The 23,444-nt window shown below is 35.7% G+C and overlaps 1 protein-coding gene across 1 annotated transcript in view; it reads right to left on the bottom strand.

Annotated features, from left to right (window-relative positions):
* Positions 1-23,444, bottom strand: part of LOC134789869 (dynein axonemal heavy chain 8) — a 114,991-nt gene that overhangs the window by 49,905 nt on the left and 41,642 nt on the right. The window contains exons 13-28 of the mRNA XM_063760541.1: positions 20,579-20,724; positions 19,171-19,315; positions 18,927-19,025; positions 18,180-18,306; positions 17,362-17,464; positions 16,639-16,804; positions 16,121-16,256; positions 14,812-14,923; positions 14,309-14,373; positions 13,372-13,531; positions 11,696-11,828; positions 11,196-11,319; positions 10,205-10,332; positions 9,082-9,262; positions 7,385-7,592; positions 6,910-7,039 (exon numbers count right to left, since the gene is read on the bottom strand). Coding sequence (XP_063616611.1) covers positions 6,910-7,039; positions 7,385-7,592; positions 9,082-9,262; positions 10,205-10,332; positions 11,196-11,319; positions 11,696-11,828; positions 13,372-13,531; positions 14,309-14,373; positions 14,812-14,923; positions 16,121-16,256; positions 16,639-16,804; positions 17,362-17,464; positions 18,180-18,306; positions 18,927-19,025; positions 19,171-19,315; positions 20,579-20,724 — 2,163 coding nt within the window. The remainder of the gene's footprint in view (positions 1-6,909; positions 7,040-7,384; positions 7,593-9,081; positions 9,263-10,204; positions 10,333-11,195; positions 11,320-11,695; positions 11,829-13,371; positions 13,532-14,308; positions 14,374-14,811; positions 14,924-16,120; positions 16,257-16,638; positions 16,805-17,361; positions 17,465-18,179; positions 18,307-18,926; positions 19,026-19,170; positions 19,316-20,578; positions 20,725-23,444) is intronic.

Raw genomic sequence — 23,444 nt, 5'->3', positions numbered from 1 at the left:
GCGGTCTATCAGACATCGCCAAATATCTTTTTTGTTGCTATGTCGGCGTACGGCGCGATATAGTTCTGTCTCGCTCATTACCTTCCTCAAACGACTCGCGGCATCGGACAGTGATGCTCGAGCGGCAATGTGATGCATGCATCGGGAGATATGAGCTGCGGGTGTCCCACAGACGTGAGCACAGCAATAAGTCCTGGGTCTGACAGACCTCACCTCATAAAAATATGTACTTGTTCATAGTAATTATGGGGTCTATCAGACGTCACCTCACAAAAATAGTGATGTTTCTATAGTGTCTGAGAGACCTCACCACATAAATAATTATATTTTACATAGTTGATCGACGAAAATCCTTTAAAATAAGTACCAACTTCAGGACTGATTAGTGCCTTATTCTGTCTTTAGATTTACTCTATTTTTTTTTAAAGTATAAAATTATAAATATAATGTTCAAAAGAAGGAAAATTAATGAAGTTACCTACTTGAAGTTGTTGATTGTTAAGTTTATTTTTTATTTTTTTGTTACCCTAAGTACAAATTGTAAGAAACTGTGATCTCATTAAAATTTATTATATATTTCTTATGTATTTTATTTTAATCGTATTTTACAATTGTATTTATTAAATTATAAATGGATTGATTGTTATATAAAACAATAGTTACCATTTTGCCATTAGTTTATTTTTAATGAATTATCGAAAATGAGGTCTGATAGACACCGCATCAGTAGAATCTCTCTAAAAAAGTCACCGCAGTTGCAGAGGGTTAAAAGAATAGAATCTTACAATATTTTAAGAACAATAACAATCAGTCAATCATACAAAAAAAGGTGGTAAGTACTCAGTAGATTAGCTAACTTTAAGATGACTAGTATAAAAAGCGAAGTCAAACCGTTGAGGGGAGGTTCAATAGATCATAACATAAGTTACATAAGTGATGATTCATTAAGAGCCCATCAACGTGCACATGAACCATGAACCATGAACTCAAAACAAATACGGCCGTTTTAACTTTGGACGCCTAGATTGACGAATCCAGCAACATAAAAACTAGTTTAATGTATTCAAAAGGTACTTAAGACGAAACGGGACGTCAGCCCGATCTCAGTTTTGAGATTTTGAGGTGAATATCGCCGTCGCGCTGACGGGGGCGGCGCCGCGTAACGAAGGACTATCCCTGTGTGTGTGGTGCGCGCACACAGACGCACACGTCATTTGCCTTCACGGGCTTCGCGAAGCGGTCGGCCCGTTATAGCTTTGCTACACCTAGTTCTTTTCTTATATTACAAACTTATTCTTCGGTGGTAACCTGGTAACTCGTTAGCTCGCTACCGCCACTAAGCGTTTACTTATTCCCTGTTATTGTGATTTAACTTCTTGACTTTAGGTACCTAACTGAATTCAATATCCGTCTACAACCTGCAATCCAATTAAAATCTTAATAACTGTTTTATTAGTGGTCCGATTTTTTGGGTTGCGTAGTCACCAAGAAACTCTAAAAACTCTTATTGTTTCGCCATGTTCGTCTGTATGTCTGTCTGTCCGAGGCTTTGCTTTGTGATCGTAAGTGCTAAAAAGCTGCAAGTTGGCAACTTATTGGCATGGATACATGAATCACGCATTGCGACAGAACGGTAAAATAAAAACTATTAAAAAAGAATTGCAGACCTGAGACCTCCCATACTATGGGTATTTTCCTACTAGTCAAATCAGTTACTTTTTTAGAACTGTCAAAACGATTTGCTAATATGGAATTTATATGAAACATTACATCGTGACGTCACGGTCAAATCACCTACTTTTTATATTTCTATCCGATTTATTAAATAGAACTTGTGTTTAAAAATAACTCCTATCTGTGTTTTTCTAATAATTATCTGGTGCTTTATTTCATGCATGGTGTAAAATAATTTATTTTAAATACAGTATAATACCCTATATTCGATACCTTTGGGTTCAATTGGCGTAAAGGACAAAATGCAATTTTTCAGGAGACAGAGATTTTTTTAAATGTGAGCTATATTTTTGATGTGTATTAAAAAAGTACTCAAAATGTTAGTCTCTTTAACCTGAATTAGCAATCATATGTATAAATCAAAAACGAAAAAAGTGAATGCCCTATAGAATTGGTCAAAAACACTATGAATGTCCTTTACACCCATTCTGCGTTTTTTGATAAATTAATGTATCTTGTTTAGTAGGGGGTCGTAAGTGACATTCTCAGACTATTTTATTCCAAATTCGGGGTGTATTAGTTACTAGCCACGGTACCTACACATGTTAACTGTTTTCAGCATAGTTTACTATTACGAAGCTTAAAAATGTATCAAACGGTAGTTAATGATGCTAGGTATAATCCGATTAGGTACAGTTGTTATTAATATTTTTCTGATAATATAGTAATAATAAAGAAAGCACAATATTTTGAACCAATTATTTACTAAAAAATAATTACTTGCTCACAAAGTAGCTAATAATCGGGAATGAAGGTAAACTAAATGTCCCAGTGCATAACACTAGCCGCCTTCAATCATAACATGACAGCCTTTAATCATACCAAGGGAAGTATTAGATCAGCTAACGATGATAAGAATTAGCATATCAAGCATTTGGACGTTTCCTTAGTGAATAAAAGACTATAATTCTATAGTTTCAATTTTACAAGATGTCTTATTTCAAAATACGAAACAATAAGATATTAAATCGATTTTTTTTTATTCCTATTTAAGAAGTAATTTCTGTGTTATTTAATCCCTGGTAACTGTAGCTGCAATAATTTCTAATTTAAAACACTTAAAAATATCTTCTGTTAGAACTACATATTATGAAACAAGTAAGTAAACGAATTAATTATAACCGATTCGGTCATTAAGTATTAATTACCACTTCGCCCAGATACGTTCCAAACTTTGTGAGTGTGTTTGAAAAGAAGCATTGTTTTTTATTTCAACTAGCTATTGTAGCTGAGCTCAACCAATGACACAAATAATTAAATTACGCACAAAAAACAACTTCCACCGCTCAGGAACGGATAATAAACAGTCAGGAGCGAGGCAATGGGCAACCGCTGATACACCTGTCTCGTTCTCCTAATCAACAAGAAATGCCAGTCGGAAAGGTTCAGAGTGTATTATGCACAGGCTAGTATGTATTGTCGCAAGACTATAAGAGATTCCACTGCGAGTAACACAGTAATAGTTGCGGAAAAACACTGAGCTGAGTTTTCTAATTTGAAGGGCAAACGTTATATTTTGGTAATAAAGGACCCATAAAACTATTTATCAATTTGGTATTATAGATCTTTACGTCCATGAACAAAGATAACTGCGGAAAAAACTCTTAGCGTAAATGCTTTCAAATTTGAGGGCAAACATTACATTATAGTAATAAAGGTCCCAGAGAACGACTTTTTTGATAATCTACACTGCTAAGTCCATGTTATTTGTTTGCGATTTAGCGTTTAAACGACACAAAAATTAGAAAAGTCTTTTACAATTTGTTCGCCTCGTATACTTAAGGTAAAATCATTTTTAGAACGGGTCGTAAAGGGCAAGTAAAATAATTTCAATAGTCAAATATGTCCTTTACGACCATCTTGACCATACGATATGGAAAATTATCATGACAAATGAAGGGCTAAAGGACGACAAAGGACATGTTAGTATTGTTAGTCCTTTACAACATAATTTATATTTAGCGGTAACCTTTACGACACTATCTTTGAACTTCTATTTTATAACTGGTCATTTACGCCCCTTGAGCTAAGCTGTTTTTGCAAGCTCATAGTGTAAAAATTGGGTCGTAAAGGCAACTTTTTACGAGATATCGAAGCGCTTGGAATTCTGAACAAAATTGTATATTTATTTATTTAATCGTATGGCATGCATGATTAGGCAATCAGAGTACAGCTTTGAGGTTGTTAAGCCAGGTATTAAAACTGTATATATAACTCATTTTCGCTAAAATGTCCTTTACGCCAATTGAACCCAATAAGCAAAATATATATATATTTTGCTTAGTCCCAATAGTGTGGGGTACCCTTGGATAGGTGTATCAAAACGAATAAAGGTCTCCTTAAAACATTTTTTGATAAATTTATATATTTTCAGAAATAATCGCTCCGAAAGAAATAAAATATCCCCACCACCCTCTAACTTTTGAACCATTGTCCAAAAAAAAATAAAAAAATCGTGTAACAAAAGCTTAATAACTACTTTCAATGAAAACTATATAGCGAACATCACCGGACTCCAGTCGGTTTTGAGTTATAGCAAAAAATCTTCTGTTCTTAGTATAATTCTAAAAATACGTAGAAAGCTCTGTACTCCCTTGTAAACGTATGATACTAACTTATCGCCCCCGTTTGGCCTATTTTGACAGAATGGTAACTACGAAACTCTACACTGAGCATGGCCCGACATGCTCTCGGCCGATTTTTATTTTTGAGTCAGATTTTGATACATTTAGGTACCTATGTTTGAGGAGCTCCTGATTCTGGTCGGAATAAATACGAAACCCCAATTTGGGACAACAGTATAGTCTACAAGTTCAAAGGTGTGATACCTCATTGGATTCAGAATGATGTTTAGAAAAATGTATTCAAAGCGTTTATTACCACAGATATAAAATCAAAAAATATTATAAAATAAAAGTGCGTCTACTCAGCTTTGTATGAACCAAGAAATAATAGTGTAAAGGACGACTCACATTAGACCGGGCCGTGTCCGGGCCGGAGCTTCCGGCGCATCGTTTTCTATGGAAAGCATCACGTGGTCGCCTGTCATGTCATAGAAAAGTAAGCTCCGGAAGCTCCGGCCCGGACACGGCCCGGTCTAACGTGAGTCATCCTTTAAACGGTTTCCCCTGAGGCAAAACTGCAATAGGTATTACTTACTTCACTAACTTCGCCTACTAAGAGGCAAATCGCGACTTTGTTATGGTTTATCGATAACTTCTCACATCACTAGATTATCGACATTACATGTCGACTATTGCCCATCTCTTTTCTGGCTGTGTACGTATTTAGAAACTTGACTCCGCCCCTAAAATTAGTGCGATAGGGACAACTGCAGCTGAGGCGAAAAATCCTGCGTAAAAATCTCAAAAATCGAGGTTTCGTACTCCTCTGTTTCCTCCTCCAAAACTTAACTAATCGTTACCAAATTTGGAAATCTAAATGATTATGAAATTATCTGTGTCGGACCGTTTTGATTTTTTGGCTAATTGATATGAGTTTTGAATACCACGCCTCTCATTGCGGCATAGTCAATTAGGCCATTTTGGCCATTTTTGAAGGGCTCCAGCGCCTTAAAAAACAAAAATATCAAAAAAAGCAAAACGGTCCGACACAGATATTGACAATATTAACCTTTGTTGAAAAAATCATTGCTCTAGCTTCAAAAACCACGGAGGAAAACGTGGAGTACGTTTGTATGGAGGAATGACCACTCCTGTTGGCTCTTAAGTACAAAATACAGTACGTAGCGGCCCCCTTTGTTAAATATATTTCGTTAAATTTATATAATCATGATTATTTAGCAGTGGCGCTAGTGTGCACGTTGATGGGCTCTTAAGTTATTTGCTTTGTGTAAATATTCGACTTTTCCAATTTATACAGTCATATTTTTAAAATTTTGCTACAATACAGGATGTCCCTAGCCATTGGACAAAGCCGAAATGTACATATGCATTAGGGTATTTAGAACCAGTATACAAAATAACATAACAATCGGTGTAGCAGTTATTTATGAAGAAATTAACAAATTACGATTTTTTTACTTTGGAGCAACCTGTATGTGTTAGTAGCTCCTGAGGTAATAAATAGTATGAAACCTTCTTCGACCGTTTTGATTATCTTTTTTATTTATGACATTAATACGATTCTGACTTTTGACAAATGTCATCATTGCCGCACATTTTCAAACAAATTGTCAAAAGCACTGCCACACACACACAAGTACATACAAGACACATACGTAGTACATTAATACAGTATGTTTCTTTTTGTTGTCGATTATTGGAAATAGCTTTTGTTTGATAATTTACTTTTTAATCTTTTGTTCTAATTAAAAAAATATTACCGTTAGAGCATTTCTGAGAAGTAACTCTACGTGGGATTTCAGGGTTTGTCCAATGGCTAAGGTCACCCTGTATAAAGGAAAATAAGTTCGAGTCGGACTCGCGTCCCAAGGGTTCCGTACATTTAAAAAACCCGTAGGGGTCGGATCAAAAACTAAGTAATTAGTCCGACTCACGCTTGACTGCATATTTCTAATAGGTTTTCCTGTCATCTATAGGTAAAGAACTATTTTTACCCGACTACGGCAACGCAAATGGAGGGTTATGATTTTTGTATATGTTTTGATTCGATTTTTATAGTAGTTTCGGAGATAAAGGGGGGAATGATAATTTTTTGCCTATTTTCTTAAATAACTTCTAAACTATTTAATTTAATATTACAAAATAAATATATATTATTTGAGATTCTCAAAATAAACTCTCATTTGATTTCATTTGATATGTAACACGATATAGTTTAAAAAACATATTTTTTTAATTTTTTCATTAGCTCTCAAAAGTAGCCTCCATGTTTCAAATTCATTTGTATACGTCCGTCTTTGGGTCACGAATTCACATTTGTGTACCAAATTTCAAATTAATTGGTCCAGTACTTTTGGAGAAAATGGGATGTGACAGACGGACAAACAGACAGACACACGAGTGATCCCGTAAGGGTTCCGTTTTTTCCTTTTGAGGTACAGAACCCTAAAAAAACAAGAAATTGTTAAGAATGTTATGCATTTCACTGTTTTTATTAATAGCATTTCTAATCGGTTCGAGATTTCAACTATCATTCTACATTTAGTTTAAAAAAAATACTCTATCAGCATGAATCATAAATTGTACTTACAGTCTCTAACATATTAGTAAATGCATAGCGCAGCCCGTCAACCATATCAGAATCTTCTTTGGAAATGTCAATGTTAAATTGATGGAATGTCATGTAACTTTCTTCGATTAAATCCAGTTCCATGTCCATGCTATAAATAAAACAGAGGCGACAAAAGTATAGCAGAACTTTTTCAACAAGATTATAAAAAAATAGCGAAAATATGCAGATTGGATTATGGTTTTAATTCCGCCCTGAGTTATCTTCTGCCTTTTATGAGCATCCAAAGCATAAATGTAATTACGATGTGGTGTAAAAAATGTGAAAAAATGATAGAACGAATAGATAGGAAGCTAATCGAGTATCTTAATTAAGTCAAAGGACCAATATATTTATATTCACTGAGTTCCAATAAAGGACCAAACGTTTAGATTATTAGACCTCTGCCTATCAATAAAAATGTAATCATCCATAATGATATTCGTAAAATACTTACTCAATAAACGCATTTCGAATCATTTCGAGGCACAGCATCGCAACGCGAACGTCATCCAAATCCTTGATCCTTTTGCCCAATGCCTTCATTCGGTCGTTGATGAATTGCATCATTTTAAGTACGCGCTCCTTATACGCCACACTCAGCAGTTTGCCCAAAACCCTCTTCCATTCAATAGATTCAACATGTAAACCCAACTTGACATTATCTGTACCATAGAGCAAGTAAATTTAAATAAATGTGTAAATATTGATTTATGCACACAAGAGAGCAAAAGTAGTATTTTCTGTAAGTGCGAATTTTAAGTCACGAGCAAGTGAAAAATTCTGTAAAAAAAGTAGAGATGCACCGGATATTCGGTTACTAACCGATATCCGGCCTATCCGGGCATTATTTTAATATCCGGCCGGATACCGGATAGTAACATTGCTTGATTTCACAGTAAACAAATTGGATCTAAGAAACAGTCACGTTCATAATCGTACCCTTTATTATTTGTATTATTTTTAAACAATAGGCTAGATGACAAATTTTCATTTATGGTATCATTCGATCAGGTTTGTTTTTTGGATCAAATGTCTATATGGGACCCATTGCATTAATTAAAGCAATACAAAAGTCAGAAATGATAGTCAAAGTCCGACAGTCGTACTTCACTCGCAAAACGCTTCTAACAAAACGATAAGTGAACGTGACGTCAAGGTCACTGAGAGTCCATGTTGAAGTATGGACAAAATAAGAAAATTGCGTTTTTGTCGGTGAAATATTGCGTTTATGTATATAGTTGCTATACAATCTTTTTTTGGATAAAATGTAAGGAATCGAATGATATCCTCACTTATTTCCTTTTTGGAAGTTAAAAAAACTTATATTTTGTATTTTTGTATTATTTCCATATATGTATTATTTGAATATCCACATTATTGTGATAAATTGCTCATTTGCTATCTATTTTACTGGATTTTGTTATAAAATTCAACATGTGTCAACATCCCTATTTAAACATTCCACTCACTTGCACGCGCACTCATTTCGAACCCAGAAATTTATTTATTTTATTTATTTATTTATTTAACAATATATTTACACGGCATTACAGACAAGCCAATACACCGAGAAATTAAACATTGCAACACACACAGTATACAAACACATGAAACATATAAGGAGACATTAAACATAAATGCTGGACAGCCTGTCATCCATCATCTCGCAGAACTTCAGACATTCACGGCACACAGTCGCCCATCTCCAAGCAAACAAGTCACATTCAGGTGCCGATGTCAGGAGCGCATTGAGCAGCGTCAGCGCACGATAGAGCGGCGAATTCCAGAGAGAAATGAGACCGCGCGAACGTTAACTACGAAGAAGATCAAAATCTGCACAATACGCACCTGAAAACCAGAAATGTAGGTATAGTTCCGCCGGCCGAATATTCGGCAACCGGAGACCGAATATCCGGCCAAACAACTATCCGTTGCATCTCTAAAAAAAGGCATTGAATACAAGAAAAACTTTGTACTCGTTTGACACATATAAATAACTTTCCACATCAGCAATATATTTCAAAAGGAAAAAATACATAGCAACGTTCAAAGTACATATTAACAACTAATTGTGAATTTGACAAATACCCGTGTTAATTTGTATAACGTTGAAAGTACATAGCAACTAATTAATATAAATTCGACAAATACCCGTGTTAATTTGTATAGATCCAATAATATGCCTCTCTGGCAAGTTGTTCACTTCTTCCGTTTGTCCTTCGTACTTCTTCAACATGTCTCTGATGATGACGTTCAAGGGGTTAGAATCGACAAATTCTTGGACTTGCTGCACTCTATCCTCCGCCCACAAGTAAGAATATCTACCGTAACCCTGAAATTGGTACGCATATTAAAATTCGACAGGTTTGTCTTACGGAAGAAATTAAGCTCATTGCAACACGGACCTACAAAATTGATTTCTAAGTTTAAACGGATTACAAATACTCTACAAAAAGATATTAAAGATATGGGTCTATGGCGCTCGGCGACAGCAGCGTCGAGCTAAGCATGCAAGTTCGAAGTGTGCGTTCGTGGCCGAGGCATTACACCTTCGAGCAACACGGAAGGGAGGCGGCATTCGCACTATTTCCCCTCTGCCGAGGTACAAGATTAGCGCGTCAATCTAATCTAGCGCGGGTAATAAAACTAGTTGCACTTGGATTTTTCACTAGACCGAGTCCAGACGAGCGCGTGAACGCTGCTGCACAAAAATGCCTGTTTGCTCGGTTTTTTGTTATAAAAAGAGGTCGGGGACATCAAATTTACAAAAAGAAAGTGTTACATTTCACATGTAATATTTTTTTTACATATCATACGTTTAATTACATTCAAACACAATTATTATATTTTTGTCTCATGTAATTGTTGGATTTATCGATTTTGCTCGCTCAGTACAAATTGCGGATCAGTCGAGCGACAAATCCGACATCTCATCTCTCAGAATACAATAACATACTTCAACGAAAATGTGTTAGTGTGCGTGTTGTGACACTTGTCACTCGTCCGTACACAAAAAGAGATCGAGGTTTGCAAGATTTGTCTTTGACGTGTGTCATTTTCTATGTATTTGTTTCGTCATTACAGATTGGATTTTGTATGTAAGTGTGTGAGAAGTGCGACTGTGTGCACCTTTCCCCCCGCGAAAAATGGCAGAAAGATTTGTACGGTGAGATATCGCTTGGGCCCCTCCCTTCCGATGTGTCGGAAGCCGGTGTTGCTCGAAGCATTACACACATTGACTTCATTTTTATTGTAAAGCAGGCAGCTGGTTTACCTTTAGTAACTTTTCAATGTCAGGTTTATACATATACATCATCCCCTGTAAAGCCATAACGGCACGAACAACATCTTTATGCTCGGACACCATACGGAAGTAAGTTTTGACTCCAACAACCATTGATCCTCCTGATTTTGATCCTGATAAAATTCGGCATTGAATAAATCTCAGTTACTAACCTAAAGCAAATATTAAGAAACATATGTTTTATTTTTAAGTGAGAGAATGGAGTTTTTTACTTATATGATTTTCTTGTATAGCTAAATATACTTTCGAGAGGGATATGTTGGAACATATAATGCGACATAACGATTACATAAAACCCATAACTGACGAAAAACAAATAAAAATCGAGGCGTAGAAAAGTCCAGAGATAGAAAGAAAATAAACAAAATAGCGCTGCACGTGCTGGGCTCTTAACCCTTCATTGCATGATTTTTTATATTTGCCCGAAATGAATATATATGTGTCACGTAATTGTTTACTGATTCTGGGAAAAATAGTAAAAAAATTATATCATCGATTTTCACTGAGAAATCAGTGTTAGAAGTTGCATAGGCTAAATCATATTTTTGTAAATATATAACTATTAGCAAAGAGAATTATTAAGGGGTATAGGAAAAATTTTACTGCCATCTGAAAGGTACACTATTTGTGATATTTACCTATGATAAAGTTTGTAAATATAAAATAATTACAAACCCTGAAAAATCTGCCCAAAATCACATACTAAAAATCATCAACTTACAGGTTTTTCCAAGTTTTCCGACATTTCGTCTTTAAACAAATGCAATTTTTATAAATTAAAATCCTGCGAATATTTATGTAAAAAATCAGAAAATGAATTAGTGTTGAAAGTTGACAGTCTTAAAAATAAATATCAATCACCTCCGAAAGCACCTTTATTTCATAGGACAATGTTATGATGGAAACTTCCATCACCATGCAAAGAAGGGTTAAATTTAGAAAATCCTTCACCTACCGATACTGCTTTTTGATAGCATGGAACTTGATTTTCCAGTTGTAGAGCCGACTCCTTCTTTCAGTATAAGTTCTTGTTGACTCCATTGAAAAACGTTTCTGTGAGTGTCCATGATGCAATTCAACACGACCTAAAAATATATACTGTCTGTAAAAAAATATCCTTTTCTTTAATACTAGTCCACTTATTGCGACGATTTTAAATTCCAAAAAAATTGTGTAAGTCGTTCTTTCATAAACTGCTATGCTACTTATGCTGTGTAATAAATTGTATTTTAAAACAAAATAAATAATATGTAGAGTTATGGGATCGAAAATTGTTTGAAAATTTTGGAAACAACTTACATATCGTTCGTTACTACATACGAACATTGAAAATAAAATAACAGCTCGTAAGCAATATTTCAGTATAATAGGTGGAAAATAAATATAATATGACTTATGTATGTAGAAGCTAATATCGACTATGATTTGTTTTTCTTTTCAGCAAAAAAAACAAACGATTACTTGAGAGAAAGCAGACTGTATCTCATCTAATGTTGGTGTAATTAAAATACGAGGTATTTGTAAATACATCATTGTCTTCATTAGTGGTTTGAGTTTCTTTTGTTCTTCTGGATCAGTTGTCATCGTTAAGAAACTGAAAATACAAAATGTATTGGTTAAGAAAGTTATGTATGTAAGGTATGTATTTCTAAGAGGGCTTCTTTGCCACTTATCGAACGAGCGAGCGAAGCGAACGAAGTTCTTATCGAACGAGCGAGCGAAGCGAACGAAGTTCTTACATTCGACTTGGGACACGCGGCTGGCTAGGGGCACGTCCCGGCATTTCGATGTTTTTAAGCTGAACTATCAGAGGATAGTTTGATACTCAAGAACTTAAGTAAATTTGTTCTAATTTAAATTAAATAGGGTAAACGTGTAGTTGTGGGCATTATATTTTAGTCATTAAATTATGAGAAGGCTCGATCAAGAGGTTATTGAGCTAGAAGAGCTTAGAAGGCTAAAAAGCTATTTGTGAGGGGTTTTGCTATTCTGGTCATCTTTTTGCAAGAAAGTATGGTCAATATTGGTATCAAATGAAAGTGCTCGGCTTGCACTTTTATAATATTGTTTTTAAATTTACCATTTTGAAATAATTAGCAAGATAATAATAAACATAATATGTATAGGTATTTGACATTTGACAGGAAATATTTCGGCTTACCACAGATACAGTATCAGTTAAGGGCTCCACATACCTTGTAATATATCCATGCGATTTTTGATCTATTGCCATAAAATAGAAGAAATTAAATAAAATGGAACTCTAAAATTTCCATACTATAGTCGGTCAAACAAGTATGTCAGTAGAAAAAGGCCGAATATTCTAATTTTCCATGGGACGATAACCCTTCGCGCCTACATTTTTTTGCCGCTTTTTTTTACCTACTGACGGAAATGGCTTGACAGACTATAAATTGTTGCCATGTGTCATTTTACGTCAAAAATGTGACAGCTACGGACCCGGACTCGGACCTTGACCTGGAAAACCACTGATACCTAAGCTAAATAAACCACTATGATTAACTACCATAAAATGTAGGTATAAAGTATAATGATGCCAAATTTACTAGCCCCTCCTACTCAAACCCCCGTACACCGCACCGCACGCGCCGTTAAGTGGGTAATGTTAGGTTTGAACTGCGATCCTCACAGAACCGAAAAAAAGTGGGTTAGGTTAGGTTAGAACTGCGAGCCTTACAGAAATGAAATGCTACTAGAAAAGTGGTTTTGGTTAGATTCGAACTGCAATCCTCACAGAACCGAACTGCTATCAGAGAAGTGGGTTCTTGAGACTAAAACTGCGACCCTTACAGAAACAAAATGCTACCTACTGGAAAAGTGGGTGGTTTTACTTCCATTTCTACATAGTGCACCATCTATGTACAATAATCTTTCACCGGCCCCCATAAAAGTCGGCTTTTTTTCTTGAAAATTATTTTCTTCTATTTTATGTCGAACTATACGAGTAAGTAGGTGCAACAAAGTCAATCGCTCTATATAATTTTTGGCAAACCGCGAGTTCTCAGTTCGGGGCGAACTACTAGTATAGCTAATATTGTCAAAACTTTTCATATTACTACCCATACGTAAGTACACGTTTCTACGTGATTTACATGAGTAAATTGTACCAATCTTACCTAGAGACGGATGCTCTGCGTCTCAGCAAATCAAGACTCATCCGAGTGCATTTAATAAGTGCTTCAAAGCACTTTGTAGCAAAATATGCAAATAGTTCGTTACATTCATTTATAGCGTGCTGAGGTTCAAATCGATCCGGATTTTCTACCTCCAAGAAAGCTGCAATAATAATTATGGTGACATTTATTATATCGGCCACATTAAAATGATACGTAGGTATCATAATACATTTAATTTTGCTCCATAAGACCATACCAACAGTTACCAACCAAGCAACATAAAAATAGACATTCGACAACAAAACTTCCGTGAGACACAGACATATTAAATATATTAAAAACGGGTCACTCGGGTCGGGTCGGGTCGGGGTGAGTGACCCGTTTTTAATATATTTAATAGACATTCGACATTTATTGTAATCTTAATCTATCCTATCTATCAACGTTTGAGGCTGTCTATCAAATCTTACAGCGCAATTAGTTGCGTACGTTTAAAACTAAAGCCTGAATATGTTGCGGAGTTTCATTGGATATTTTTTTCATACTATACTAGTATATATACTAGTGCTACCATCCACCGTTCTCGTCGGTACGTTTCCTTGTGCATAGTAGGTTCTGCCATCTTGTGGGCTACATCGGAAGCATAAACGACACATTTATGCCTCGCGTCAAAAATCTGACGGCTCCTATGCTGCCCCCTATAGTTCATGCACGGGGCCTATACTGAACTGTGACTATATAGGTAAATGACAACAGCGCCCTCTTGACAATGATCATATATATTACTGGTCAGGCTTTACATATTAATCAAGATTATGCCTGTCAGCTTTCTCACAGCTCATTATCGCGGGATTTGCCCGAATATTCGTATTGCATCTCTTTCCGTTATATGACAAAAGAAAGCAACCCAAACCACGAAATAAATGTCTATACTAACCAGCGTCTTCTGGAAATACTCTTGTAGCTGAAGTAACTAGTTTCAAGGCTTTATCCGGATCAAGCCTACAAGATATAGTACATTATCAATAAATTAATTCATCATAACTATTCTACAGTTCATTTTGTATCAAGCAGAAACATCTGCGGGCAATGCTATTAAACTTAGAATAGATTTAAAAGTGTAAAAATTCACTGTTTTGGGTGAGACTTGAATACACGACACTGAATCGCTAGCCCATTGCTTTGCCATCTACCAAGACCTCACCCAAGGACAGCAAATATTTCCACCATCACCATATTGGCCTTTAGGTAAGCGAAATTACGAAATTTTGGAAACTCAAACTTTAGTTTCCAAAATGAAAATTTTCATTTATTTTAAGTAAAATATTCAAAAACATTCAGAATACTTTCCGCAACTTGCGCATCTGTAGAAGTGATATTGAACACAGTACGTTTATAGATATAGCTTTATTATTTCGTTAGTATTCGAAAAGGACTTACCATTTATCCTTTAGATCTTTGACTGCTTGGCTAGGAACACTGTCCAGAAATTTGTTGACAAGTTCAATCACAGCTGTTTCTGCATTCCATGATTTGTGTTGCAACTCTGTCGCTGTCAGAAAAAAGTATGTAAAGTTCAATTTTTAATCACTATTCGAAAGTATATCGGTTCATAACTATAAAATTTAATTAAAATTATGCTAAGGCGCCTTTTCTGACGCTGACAATAGGCCTGTTGCAAGTAACAAAGAATCATGGAAATAATGGTTTCAACGAAACATATATGTTAATATGATTCTAAAAAATGGCCCAATCTCAGTATAAACTGAAGAATTATTAATATATTCAATAAAATAAAAGTGCAAAATTCTCCAATCGGCCATTTTTACTGAAACGCCAATCAGAAACGTTCCAAACAGTGACGTCATCAATCCATAACATATTTCTTAGAGCAACATAGACAACCTCATTGACCGAAATCTATACGTGGGCATCAAAGAGTTCGAAAGGTGCAAAAAAAATGTTATTTCGCCACTAAACATTTATTACGTCCAAAATATATTATTACACGATATAAAGTAGATATCTATTTGTTATTATTTAAATAAAATGCTAAATAATACAATATTTCAACAACAAACTTTTTTAATTATTTGGCTGAATGGAACTATCATTGCCATGTTGGCTGTCGTAACTAGAAAAAATGAAAAATTAAAAAGTAAAAGCGGCGTTCGGTGATTTTCACTCAAAATTTACATGTATCTAAATAATTCATCTTAAACTGCAACAGTGTGAGAGTTTTTGTGTAAAATGAGTTATTGTGATAAATTTTTGTAATGTATTTATCATCCCTAATCGTAATATATGGTGCTGAATTAACAATATCATTCGGATTCAAGGGAAATTCGTAACTGTAAGTATGTAAACAATATCTACCACCCTACCACCAACTAAATGATGACGTCACAAATGGCATGCGAGGCGTTTTCGCGCGAAGTTTAAACTAGCTATAATAAAATGCAATTATCTATGTTAAATCTTATGAGTATAACTGAAATATAGTGTTTTTCGGAACTAATACAAGTGTACCGACGATATTAAAAGGGTTTTCAAAATTTGTCATCAGGCCTATTGGTTGAAGAGATATCTCTACTGGCTTATACTCCCAAACTATAGATAGAGGTACAACTTTTTCAAGTAAATACAAATTAAGTACCTACCAATTGTATACTAACGATTACACTAGAAGTGTAATAAAAATGCCAAAACGAAATGTGGGGTTGCCAGAGAGCGTGACGTCTATTCTTACCAATATCATCACGTCTCGTCAGGTTATCTTCGTAGAACACATTTGGTTCAACCGCTTGTTCAGGCAATAATACCAATAAGGTCTTGGCGATGGATTGCATAATAGCATCGATTCGAGCTTCTTTAATATCTATCACCTTAAAAATGGAATAATATTAGTGTTTGGAGGTCCATTCCTATAACATTTTATGAAATTGCTCAATTTCGGGATTAAAATACAATATTTAATTTTAAAGTAACAAAGGACAAAATGTAGTTCAAGAAATCTGGCCACGAACAGGTCTGAATATGTAAGACTACCTACCTAATTTTGTGCAATTCACTAAAGTCTCTAACCAAAGACCATCATAAATCTTTTCGATGCGTAGCGTAGGTAACTGTTTACTGAAGTATTGTCGATTACTGGGTGAATTTAAAGAAAAATGTATCTATCGAAAACACAAGAAGATTTAGTTTGATAGCTAACATTTTTTATCAGCATATTTCGTATCTGCCACTTAGACATTATTTTACTATTACCTCTTTAACAAACAAATCGACTTCATCAAGCACGATTTCAATGGCACTACAGTATGCTGGTATCTCGAGGGATGTCCAAGTAATTGTAGAGAGGCCGGGCTGGAAAGCTTTTTCTAACTTCACAAGCTGCGCTCGAAGCAGCGGCAGATATAGTTTTGGCATACTCCTGTAATCCATTGTACAAAGGACATTAATTTGTGTTGTAACCATACTAATATTATAAATGTGAAAGTGTTTCTGTCTGTCTGTCTATTACCTCTTCACGCTTAAAATGCCGCTAAACCGATTTAGTTGAAATTTGGCATAGAGATGTTTGTGTCCCGGCGAAGGACATAGGATAGTTTTTATGTCGGAAATCATCCCTAAAGAGAGTGGAAAGGGGGGTGGAATTGAGAGAATTAATGAATTGATGTAAGCAATTAAACTTATGCTCAAATTGAATGATTGCTATTACACTTTATCCAGGCGCTATACTTTAGATGCTGTTATTGATTCTACGCAGACGAAGTCGCGGGCAAAAGCTAGTTTTATGTTACATATCTTTTTAGTAATGGAAGTTGAGGTTTAAGATTAACCTAAATTAGTATTATATTGTTTAAATTTATACATTATGCAAGTCTGTTATACTTAGATGCTTATAAAATAATTAATAGGTAATTATTCAAAATATTGTTACAAAAGTTAAACAAAGGATTACGAGTATATAGCTTGCAAAAAGCTTACTTTCTAATTTTGTTATTTCGGTCCACTAAATATTTCATTTTTTCGAAATTCCCTAATATTTGGTCTTTACAATATGCGACGACCTGCGCGGAATCTGGTACACCTGAAATGATTGTTATCATGAGCAAGGTGGTTGATACTATGTATTACTATGTATTAGATACTTTTACCACTTTAAGTGTACTGTGTGTGTGTGTGTGTGTGTGTGTGTGTGTGCGTGTGAGCGTGCGTGCGTGCGTGCGTGCGTGCGTGCGTGCGTGCGTGCGTGCGTGCGTGCGTGCGTGCGTGCGTGCGTGCGTGCGTGCGTGCGTGCGTGCGTGCGTGCGTGCGTGCGTGCGTGCGTGCGTGCGTGCGTGCGTGCGTGCGTGCGTGCGTGCGTGCGTGCGTGCGTGCGTGCGTGCGTGCGTGCGTGCGTGCGTGCGTGCGTGCGTGCGTGCGTGCGTGCGTGCGTGCGTGCGTGCGTGCGTGCGTGCGTGCGTGCGTGCGTGCGTGCGTGCGTGCGTGCGTGCGTGCGTGCGTGCGTGCGTGCGTGCGTGCGTGCGTGCGAGCGTGCGTGTGTGCGTGCGTGCGTGCGTGCGTGCGTGCGTGCGTGCGTGCGTGTGTGTGTGTTTGTGACGAAAGGAGTGCCTGGCATCCGTTGGCTCGTTGGGTGGACGACATTCGGAAGATTGCGGGGTCACTTCTGGATGAGATTGGCTCAGGACCGGGATAAGTGACGTACTCGAAGGGAGGCCTATGCTCAGCAGTGGGCAATAAAAAGCTGATAGGATGATGATTATGAAGAAGTGTACTTAATTAAATTAATTACATATACATACTTAGTCCTAATTGCCACATATATTCGACCTCTCTGATACATTCGGGAATATAAATATTGAAATTGACGATGTACAGATTTGTCGTCGGGTGCCTTATGAGAAGTGGCGCTATCAGGCCCAGTCTGACCTGTAATAAAAGTAATAAAAAGTGTATGAGCATCTCTATTTCGTGTGCTCTCTTTAATAATATCTCCACTACTCTTAAGGGACCCACTGATTAACAGTCCGCCGGACGGTATTGGCCTGTCAGTTAGAACAAAATTTTGACAGTTCCGAACAACCGACAGGCCGATACCGTCCGGCGGACTATTAATCAGTGGGCCCCTTTAGAGAGTATATATAATACATGTGCAAGCCACTAAGTTGCATGTGCCACTAAGTGTTTAGATGTAAAAGATTTAATAATAATTTAAAATTAGTACTCACTTAAATACATGTGTATGTCGAGACTCTTACCTGCAGGCAAACTGTAAATACAGTTTTGCAGGGACCTGTTCAATTATATGTTCTGTACTGTGTGTTAATAATAATAAATATAAATATAAATAAATATAGAGCCACTACTAGGCATTTAAATTCTACTAATAGAATTGAAAACGAGTGGTCAATACGAGATTCCCAATTTCTATCGCTCGTATTTCAAAAATAGCATTTCCGCATTTTACACAGATTTTCGAGTGACGAAAACGAGCGCTCGAGATTCAAAAATCTCTCCCTAGGTAATAATAATTATAATTCTTAACTCACCTGACCGACATTTTCAGCCCAAGCTTTGTGGTAAATTAACTCAAATTCAGTAAACACTATGTACATGACATTAAAAAGTTTTATACATCTCTGCGTGTTCTGGAATGAAACAATTATTTATTACAATTCGAGTGCGTAAAATAAAAATTCTCAACAAGTGGTTATAACTTAAAACACGACCAAAGGGAATCCCTTCGATCGCGTGGACCCCTTCACAAAATAATATAAGAATTGAATTGAATACCATATGTGTTATAATCTCATCTTGCTTCTTGAACTCGGCCATGGGGCCTTGAATATTTTTATCATAGAACCTTATCCACATAATTCTTCCAGACACGGGAGGCATGTTCCAAGGCACGTCCGGGTTCTCTCTCTCCTCATTATACCTACCAAAACAATTATAATTATTTCATTTTAATTATATTTTTTGCTGTATACCTACAACTACATTAGGCGTAATCACAAAACTAAGTGCACATGGACTAGAAAACTGCAAAAGCACACAATAGGTAGCAAAAATTCATTTTCACCACACCAGCTCGGAAAGGCTTACTTTGCACTTCAAAAACTGATAGCAAAGTTTCATTTTATTCACATGTGAGGCAAAGTAATCAAATGCAAAATTTGAGTTGTTTTCTTATGTTTGCTGGTAGAATTGACTTTTAAATGATGATTTTGGATGATAAATATTTAATAACATTCATTTGGATTTGATTTGGTTTGATTTTGTTCGATATTTTACATTTATATTTGCTTCAGGTTGGTGTGGTGAAAAATTTTGTGTTTCACTCGGGGGCAAATTTTGTTTAACCCTCGTGCTTTGAAACCCTCGCAACGCTCAAGATTCCATTTATAGAACCACTCGCTACGCTCGTGGTTCAATTTTGGAATCTTTCGCTTGCTTGGGTATCAATATTAGCACGTGCGGTTAAACAACAACTTTGCCCCCTTGTAAAACAAATAACTATTATCGAATGTGGCGACTCTGATTGTCAAAAGTTTACGTTTGACAGTTTCCACAAAACAGCGCTATCTTCTTTAGCTGCCCCCGAGTTTGGGCACGATGTTCTCTTAGACTACCTGTATCCTTCTTATAAAATCAATGAATCTTTGCTTAAAGCAAAAACCAGCTGGCTTGGCTGTCAGTAATTCATGGGTCAAACAGATCACTGTGTTACGCTCTTTCCTGTAGACATACACAAGAGTTAAGGGCTATAAAGATTAATCTTCTTATTTAACCCTTATCCACGTAAATAGGTCCTCCTTTTATTTACAGAACTATGATAAAATCATTACGTACATGCCCACAAGCTGTTAACTATTGCCCACAGGAGAGAAAACTAGTGTGTTCGCGCGAACTGTACATTTTTCTCTCCTGTGAGCAATAGTTAACAGCTTGTGGGCATGTAAGTAATGATTTTATCATAGTTCTGTAAATAAAAGGAGGACCTTTTTACCTGGGTAAGGGTTAAATAAGAAAATTAACCTTTATAGCCCTTAACTCTTGTGTATGTCTACAGGAAAGACATAACACAGTGATCTGTTTGACCCTCATGGGCCTTTAGAGCCCGGCAATACGATGCTTGATTTAATTTAGATTTTTAATAAAATAAGAAAATAGTAGAGTTTGCTACTATCACATATTTTACCTGTCACGTATTGATTCAATTTCGGCTGTAAACTTGCTTATCAAATCATAGTATTGATCTTCAAGATACAAGCAACCCAACTTGAGATTCTCGAATCGTTTCAGCAAATGCAGAGCTATTTCAGTAGTGGGACATTTGTTGACGCTCTAAAAAATAAATGTTTTTGTCACAGTTTTAATCAAACTCCAGAAATCTTTGACGTATATCTCAGGACGGGCTTTGCGGGCACTATAAATGGTACTTGTTCAGCGGAGTAGTAGGATATTGGGACTTTTGGGCCATTTTGGAACACGTTCCGCGTCGCTTTGCTCCGCTACACTTCGTTCCGCCTCGCTTCGCTCCGCTACACTCGTTCCAAAAGGCCCAAATCGTCCCAATATCCTAGCTACAACAGTGGGGCATGATCCAATTGCATATTTAGGATGGTTCCTAATACGTATCCATAATCGTCTACAGTTTTTGTGTTGTTGATGATCCGATGTGGCTCTAACCCTATTTAAAATAATGAATATATACTCTAATGCTTATGAAAGTATATTATTTGCATATTGCCTTTCAAGTTTGTTGCACGTGGCTATTAGTAACATGAAGTTTGTAAAACAACCTCAGAGATTGCAGTTGGATATCGTTTGTTCTTCGCCCAATAAACGCTATTTTCGACATGGTTCTCTTTTACCTGATACTATTCGCTGTATAATATGCGGTCCGTCCAACTGTGGAAAAACTAATTTAATTGTTAGTTTGCTGCTACATGAACAAGGTCTCCGCTTTCAAAATGTTTATGTATACTCTAAAACCTTATTCCAGCCCATGTATCAATTCCTGGAGCAAGTTTTAAAGCTGGTTCCATCAGTTTCATTTCAAAAATATAGTGACAATGATGAAGTACTAAGTCCTCACATAGCTAACATTAATTCAATCATGATATTTGATGATGTTGCATGTGAAAATCAAAACAATATACGCGATTACTTTGCAATGGGAAGACATAAAAATATAGATAGCTTCTATCTGAATCAAACGTATAGTAAAATACCTAAACAATTAATAAGAGATAATGCTAACTTAATCATTCTTTTTAAACAAGATGATATTAATTTGAAGCATGTTTATGATGAACATGTAGGAAGTCATATGTCGTGGTCTCAATTTCGCGAAATGTGTGGACAAGTATGGAACATGCCGTTTAATTACTTAGTTATAAATAAAGATTGTAATAAGAATTCTGGATGTTATAGGAAAGGTTTTGATACATTTATCATGCTAGATTAACTGGATACATAAAGCATAGTATTTATATTAAAAACTTATTACTTAAAATGAAGTCGACTAGTTCGGACATGAAACATAAAATTAACGAGGAGAAATTATTTAAACAAAAAGTACTCCAATCTGCTGAAGCAGTAAGAAAAAAAGTTAAGCTCATTCGAGATGTGAAATCAAACGATAATATGATGTTGGAAGCAATGTTGAAACCAATCACAGATCCACTTAGTGAAATGGTAAAAAATAAAAATAATAATAATGATAACAATCTAAACATTAGTGACACAGATTTTGATAACGATAGGTTTAAATGGAAAAAGTCAGTAAAAACATTGAAATATAGTCCTTCTGAAGATGGAATGAAAGAAAGTTTAGATAATAAAACATTCCTGAGAAAATCACCTGAATCTGAATCAAATTATAGTGATAATGAATTAAATGACAGCGATTCTATATCACATGAAAGTGTCGACCAAAATGATTCTGACACAACGAATAATGCTTCATTTAGAACGTCAGACTCGTATGCTTCTCCTCGCGAAGATCCCGCTTGGCAAAAACAATATTTTAATATAGACATTCCATTCGGTATACGAAATGAGCGTGGTAAGCTAATGCTTGGATCGTATCCAATTTCTGTGAATGATGGCAAACTCACGATAGGAGGAGAAAGTTATTGTTTAACGCAGGGCTTAAATGATTTATTGTTTAAGAAAGTACCTGATTTAAAAGTAGTAACTGAAGATGATAAACGAGCATATAAAACTTTGTTATTGAAAACTAATGCACATAGACGTGACTTCGATCCAAATAAACCAATAAAAAGTAACAAGGGCATGAAATATTTATCCGTTATAAAACCTCTTTTCAAATTGTCCAAACAACGTACAGTAAGTGAAGAATTATATGTATCCGGTAAAGGTTTGCCATCAATGAAAAAATTTAAAAGAGACATCTCATATGTGTATTGGGATGATCCAAACGAATTAGTAGAAAGATTAAAACTACTTATTGCATCGCGTGACGCTGGAAATACAGGGTTAGATAACGAAATAATATCTATCATTGAAGAATTACGTGAAGCACGCTTAGTAAATAATATATAAATGAATACTCTTTTTTTTTTCATCAGTTGTTGTCTGACTATCAAGTATAAAAATGAATATAGACAAATTCGGTCACCATGTTCATAAACGCATGCGTGCTAGTGAAATCTCTGAGCTCAAATACAAGGCTTTGCTTCGAACAGAAGCGGGACATTTTGATTTAAAATCTTTAAGATTAAAAGGAGTTGGTAAACCAATGTCTTCCGATGATGCAGTTAACAAGCAGTACGTTGACGAATACATTCAAAACATGTACGAAAAGAAGTACATAGACTCTTTCTTTAACACAATAAATAATCAAATTCATCAACTTGCATCTCAGTTAAAACTGAACTTTTACACGAAGAAGGAGATAGATGATATCTTTAAAAACTTAAATAATGATAAAACATCAAATAGTGAACGAGATCCATCGATCAGCGCGAAGAAATTTTAAGCGACGATCGGTTGTATTAAAAGGAATTGACGATTTATGGCAAGCTGATTTAATCGAT

Source organism: Cydia splendana, chromosome 4 (assembly GCF_910591565.1).
Source record: "Cydia splendana chromosome 4, ilCydSple1.2, whole genome shotgun sequence".
NCBI classification, from domain to species: Eukaryota; Metazoa; Arthropoda; class Insecta; order Lepidoptera; family Tortricidae; genus Cydia; species Cydia splendana.
Note: the sequence above shows the minus strand (reverse complement) of the source record. Positions and strands in the feature narration are given on the sequence as shown.